The sequence below is a fragment of the Myotis davidii genome, unplaced genomic scaffold, assembly GCF_000327345.1.
Source record: "Myotis davidii unplaced genomic scaffold, ASM32734v1 scaffold133, whole genome shotgun sequence".
NCBI lineage: Eukaryota > Metazoa > Chordata > Mammalia > Chiroptera > Vespertilionidae > Myotis > Myotis davidii.
Window position 1 is genome coordinate 583,615 of NW_006284732.1, and position 6,662 is coordinate 590,276.

A 6,662-nucleotide genomic window follows, 5' to 3' on the forward strand; every position below is an offset into this window, starting at 1 on the left:
GAAAACGCTTCCTCTGCCTCCATTGCCACATTCCTGAGAACACCGATGTTATTAACCTGTTGTAATTCCTCTCTCACCAAACCAATTGCTCATAGAAACATACACATAAACATAGTGTTTTTAATTTTTTTATTGTTGACAGTATTACAGATGTCTCACATTTTTCTCCCTTTTTGCCCCCCGGGTAGTGTTTTTAATTATTTTTAAAAATATGCTCATGATCTATATGTTGCTCTGCAACTTGTTCTATCACTTAGAAACGTTTCATCGCTACCCCTGAATCTAGTTTACTTATTTTCATAGCTGCGTGATATTCAGCTATGGATATTGCTCACTTTATTTCACCACCTCTCTATTTACGAACATTTAGGTTACTTTCAGTTTTTAGCCTCTACAAACAGTACACAGTAAACATTATAATATATTTATGAGCTTAAATACATGCACTCTTATTTCAGTAGGAGAAATTCCCCAAAGTGGGATTTCTGGGTCAGAGGTTATTGTATCTTTAATACTTTAAATATTGACAGGTTACTTTCCCAGTAGGCTGAAATAAGTCACATTCCCACTTTCCTGCCTCCTCACCAGAGAAAGTGAAAAATGGTGTTTCACTGCTTTGATTTGTATTTCACTGCTTGGTAGCGATGTTATTCATATTTTCATATATTTATTTCTTTACATTATTTTCTGACGGGCCTGTTCATATTCTTGATCTGTTTTTTTTTTTTTCTTGTCTATTAAGAGTCTGAGCTCTGAAGCCAGTCAGCTCAGAGTCCAGGCTTCCATTTGATGTTGTGAGTTCCAAGGCAGAGCATTTACCACAGAAGCCCCAGTGTCCTCTCTTTTAAACAAGGACACTAGTAGTGCCTGCCTCCTAAGTTTGTACAAAATTTAAATGTGCCCTTAGAATGATACCCAGTATAGAGATGTTTGCTATTATCAATAAATATGCATTTGATCATTATGTTACTTCCAGATACTTATTATTCCCTGGCTCAGGGACAAAGCCCTGCTGCTCCCAAGCCTCATTTTCGTACGGCCTAGGCTTTACTTGGTAATTTCTTCAAACACGATTTATCGGGCATCTCTTCTGTTTACTGCATCCTGGGCTTTGGGAGGGATGGGAGGCACTTTAAGAAGCCGAGTTTGCTTTCATCTGTCTCATCGCAGAGCTGTCAGTGTATGTAAGGTGGATTATAAACTCTTAGGCTATTTTTACCTCTAAAGTGGTCCCTTCTTTCAGTGGTTTCTCCAGTGGAGACTATATCTCTTGGATATTAGAGGCAATATCAGGATGCTTTGAGTCTGTTTCGGGCAGGTTGTTGATTTTCTTCTTTTGTATGTCTGCATCCTGTTTTCTTCTTTCTGTTCCCCTCCCATGCTGAGGCGTGATGATGTGACTTGTGGTTTTTGCAGAAAGGAGCACGTGAGAGAGGACATCCTATTCTGACTCTGTAAATGTACAGATTTAACCACTGAGAGTCAGAGTAACGAAAAGAACAGAATATAGATTAGAGGCACCAGGTGTGAGATCTAATGTGGCTGGAGATGACGTAGGTCTTGTGATTACGTTAGAGTTTTCTTCTCTCTGTTCCCACTCCCACTTCTGCAGCCCCCACCTCTGCCACCATATGTCTCAGTGGCCCCTTCTCCAAGCCTGTGATTCCAGCCTTCATCCCGACCTTGTACTCAAGTTTCATCTCTAGCTGTCGGCTGGGTATTTCCAGTTGGAAATCCCAGATACATCTTCGAACTCTGATTCATCTCCTTCTCCACAGACTTGCTCTTCCTCCTGAATTACCCATCTTAGTTACTGGCCTCTCGGGCTAGGATCCTGCAGTTGGTTATGGGCCTTGCTGTGCAGCTGAGGGGCGCTGTGATGCTCAGGAGAGGTCATGTGGCTTCCTGGGCTTTCCCGTTTTAATCTATTTCCTCAGCCCGCCCGGACGGAAGCTTCTGAAATGCAAAACTGGTCATTTTATTCCCTTGCTTAAAATACTGTGGGATTTATTTGGATTTTGAATGGAATCTCCAGTCTTTAACATACAAATCCCCAACTCAGTTTTCTTTACTTTTTCCATTCTACCCACGCATTCTGTCATAACGAATGGCTTGGTAACTGCGCAGGTAAGACTTGCACCTTTGTACTTGCAGTACCTCCTCCCAGAATGCTCCTCTGTCTTTTCCTACCCAAACGTTCTGGTCCTTCAAGATGGGTCTTCCTCCGGGAGCTTTTTCCTGACCGCCTCCTCCCAGTCCAGGCTTTCACTGTCCCTATGCTTTCTTTTGCCATTTTTATTGTCTATGTATATCCTGTCTTCCCAGCTAGTGTTCCTTAGGAGCAGGGACTTTGTGTCATTCATAATTGTGTCCCTAGTCCCTGATACACAATAGGTGCTCAATAAATATTTATTTAATGAACCAACAGTGCCCCCTCCCTGCCACAAACACCTGTGGCTGTCCCTCAGTATCTGCCATCGTGTTCTCCATCCTGCCATTCAAAACGCATTCCTTTCTCTTCCGTTGCTTGTACCCTTGGTCTTAAGTGGACCCTAAATTTTTCTGCCACCTGGGCTCATTTTCACAGACAGTATCTATCTATCCATGTTGTGCATCCTCTTCATTCATCCTGAAACGTTTGTTGTTCTCCGTTTTGCTATCTAAATTCCACCCCTATGTTCAAGCCCGGCCCCTATTCAATTACATTATGAAGCCTTTCTTGATAGGAATGCTTAATTATTCTCTTTTGCTTTCTTTGTATTGTTTTTGGCTCTCCATTTGATTGTCAGCTTCATAAGGTCAGGGATCAGATATTGACACCCTACTCCCCCCCACACCCCTCCCGCCTGCCACCGCACTCTCACTGTATGATAATCCATCCTGGTTCCTTCACAGGCAGGCTCTCCAAGCCGAGGGCAGAGTCGTCTGGCAGCCTGGCGCTTCAGGAGGGGGTGGCTTTCAAACAAACTTGGACACCCCTGTCAGAAAAGGGCTATTTTTAAATGTAATTTATATTTTTTGTTTATCTTGTTACCAGAGTACCCGAGAAGCAGAAATCAAACTGAAAAGTGAAAGCAGAGTTAAACTTTTTCACTTGGACCCGGATGCCCAGGTAGGAACTATTTTAATGTTTAAAACCAAGTTCGAAAATAAAGCCTTTGACAGGTTGTTTATTTATGTGTTTATTTTTGATTGACAAGCAATATAACAACAATACAGAAAATTCAAAGGGAAAAGGAAAAATAAAAACAGGCTGTAATCTCACTGTGTCGCCCAACCATTGTGAATATTTGATATTCATCTGATTGTTGAAAATTGAGAGTTATCCAAAGACATTCTCAGGTCCACAAAGAACATGTAATTCACCCCACAAAATAGTAGTCAGAAAAGAACAGGCATCACTGCAGACGCCCAGCAGACAGTGATATTTCCTGACTTGCTCAAGCTCAACCCCAAGTTGTAGTGCTTGTGATCCACATCGGTGTCCCAGCAAAATGCAAGGCACGGACGGCATGGCGAGGACCACAGGGCTGCCCACAGTAGGGTGGCTCTGAGGGGACAATGGCTCTGCAGTATTTCCTTCTGTATTTCCCCCTCTTCATTGATAGTCTTTTTATAGAACGTCTTTTCCCCCACTTAACTTTAATAATGAATGTTTTTCTGTGTTTCTTCACAGGCTTCATAACCATATATATTTTGACAATATTTTACTTGTGATAAAGTATACATGACATGAAATTTACCATTTTGGCCCTTTTTAAATATGCAGTTTAGGGTTAAGAACATTTACAGTGCTGTGCAACTGTCACCACTATCCATTTCCAGAACTTTTTCATCATCCCAAACAGAAACTCTTTATCCGTTAAACAATGACTTCCCCAGGCCTCCTTCCCCTCACCCCTAGTAACCTCTATTTTACCTTCTGTCTTTGTGAACTTGCCTATTTTAGGAACCTCTTTTATGTGAAACCATACAATATTTATCCTTCCGTGTCTGGCTTATTCCACGTAGCTTAATGTTTTATGATCCATCCATGTTGTAGATTGTGTCAGAATTTTATTTCTTTTTATGGCTGAATGCTATTCCATGGTATGTATATATGACATTTTGTTTATCCATTCATCTGTTGATGGACACTGAGTTGCTCATAACCATGATTTTAAAACTCTCCATGATAATCCATCAAGTAAATATACCATCATTTTTTACCATTTTTATAAACTGTATAAACTTATAAAGTAGTAATACTATTGTGAGTAATAGTGTATATGGCTTTTCCATATGGCAGTTTCTTTAGGGTACAATTACTATGGGATTTTTTTTAATGCAAGCGCAATGTATTTACATGTTTGCTTTTTTTTTTTTTAAAGAAGCTTGATTTACCGTCAGCTGAGCCAGAAGTGAAGCCATTTGAAGAGAAGTTTGGAAAAAGAATTCTTGTCAAGTGCAATGATCTGTCTTTCAATTTGCAATGCTGTGTTGCCGAAAATGAAGAAGGACCCACTACAAATGTAATTTTTTAAAAAGATTTCCTTAAAAAAAAAACACCCAGAGGTTTCAGTTGTTCCCATTACAGTGCAGACATGAAATTCTAGTTCTTGGTATCAAGGCGGTACAATATTTAGGTCAGGATGTGGAGGCTTGTTTAGCCTGTGGGGACAGGATGTTTGTCACAAAGGATGGGGATCGAGGCAGTTTCTCTTTGGCGGGAATTTATAGCCGCAATCATAGATAAGTCCAGTCATTTCTTCTTTGAGCCCGAGTGATGGTCTGGACTGTTCTGTTTTGTTTTGTTCAGGTAGAGCCTTTCTTTGTTACTCTGTCCCTGTTCGACATAAAGTGCAACCGGAAGATTTCTGCCGATTTCCACGTGGACCTGAACCATTTCTCGGTGCGGCAGATGCTGGCCGCCCCATCCTCGGCTCTGATGAACGGCAGCGGGCAGAGCTCTCCCACCCTCCCGGACATCCTCCATGACGCCGCCATGCAGTATCCGAAGCAGGTGGGGACCGGAGCCCAGCGGTCACGATACCAAGCCGTAGCTTGCACATGCTATGTAAACACATAGAGACTTTGTAAAAGCAAGCTGAGAGGAGTGGCTTTGGATTTCTCATTTCTTTTTTCTAAATGGCCTCCCGCACCAAAAGCCTATTTGAGCAGTTGATGAACTATTGATCAGTTAGCCAGTTTGGCACTGGGTGCTTCTTAATAGCTAAACGGTTCACCCTTCTTTGCTGCTTTGGAACCTTTAATATTCATGGGATTTGTTTAATGTGGCTGTGAGTCCTACTTACTGAAGAAAATGTTTTGTCCCCTAGGGAATATTTTCAGTCACGTGTCCTCATCCAGATATATTTCTCGTGGCTAGAATCGAAAAGGTCCTCCAGGGGAGCATCACGCACGGCGCGGAGCCGTACATGAAAAGTTCAGACTCTTCCAAGGTAGGGATGACTTGTGTGCTTTGTGAAGATAAATAGCAATCGGAAAAGAAGGCTTTCCATTGAAGTAGAGATGCTTAAAGACGTCAAAGTTAAACCATATTTATATTTCAAAAGATGTAGACTGCCATACATAGATTTACTCTTATATTTAACTTTATGTGTTCAATTTTCAATGAAAAGTAGTCCTATGTGTAAATAAAATGCTTCATTTGGCTCTATGATCCTAACATCATGAAACAATTTGCAGAGGAATTACCAGCTTAATAGTAAGATTTCTGTCCTTATAAGGACAGAAAGTCCTTAAAGTTCAAATATTATATTCAAACTAGAGGCCCGGTACACGAATTTGTGCATGGTTGGGGTCCCTTGGCCTGGCTGGTGATTGGGGCCAATGGGGGATGGTGCAGCCTGCTGCGGGAGGGACTACGGGAGGTTGGCCCCAGCAGCAAGCTAATCAACGGCTGATTCCACGAGGAATCAGGCTCCCTCTTCCCTTCTGTCTGGGTCTGGGGTGCAGGTGAATCAGATTTGGGGCTGTCAGGGCCACAGCAGCAAGCTCTGGGTCAGTGTGCATTATAGCTACCGGCCAGTCATCCAGTCATTAAATCGTAACAGTCGCTTAGGCTTTTATATATATAGATAGTTTATTTCACTTGTTGGTGTCTCTCTCAGGTTATGGAATTATATTTGGGTCCATTTATACTTAAAAATGAGACAAGACTGGGAGACAGTCTGGCTCAGGTGGTATGGCCAGTAGGATTGGTGATTCAGGTCTATTTGTGTTTTGTCGGGCAGGGTTGGGTGGCAGAGGTAGTATGACCTTAGGTCGAAGAAGGAAGGGAAATAAGAAGATATATGTTTGGTGTTTGTGCAAAGTAATGTTTATTACCTGGGGAATGTGTAGATGTAGACATACCATAGACTTATTATTAGAAGTCATCTAGTTCAAGACCTCCTTTCCTATTCAGAAAACTAAAGTTTTGAAAGGATTAGTTACCTCCTTAGTGTCCCACAGCTAGAGTTGCCAAAGGACACTTGACTGTCACTTGCTTGCACTCTGAGCTACCTGGTTAGAGTAAGCTGTTGAGTGCTGTCCTGCCAGTTTTATAGTATTTTTATTTTAAAAATGTTTTATACACAGTCATTTGAAGATTGCCCTAATATACTGACCAAGGACTGGTCAGCAGCAGGAGGAGGTTTGCTGAGCTGACTCAGTTTCCT

The 6,662-nt window shown here is 41.7% G+C and overlaps 1 protein-coding gene across 1 annotated transcript in view; it reads left to right on the forward strand.

Annotated features, from left to right (window-relative positions):
• The window catches only part of DOCK9 (dedicator of cytokinesis 9), a 176,683-nt gene that overhangs the window by 78,249 nt on the left and 91,772 nt on the right, over positions 1-6,662 (forward strand). The window contains exons 7-10 of the mRNA XM_015557496.1: positions 3,038-3,112; positions 4,371-4,511; positions 4,799-5,002; positions 5,319-5,441. Of these exons, the coding sequence (XP_015412982.1) occupies positions 3,038-3,112; positions 4,371-4,511; positions 4,799-5,002; positions 5,319-5,441 (543 nt within the window). The remainder of the gene's footprint in view (positions 1-3,037; positions 3,113-4,370; positions 4,512-4,798; positions 5,003-5,318; positions 5,442-6,662) is intronic.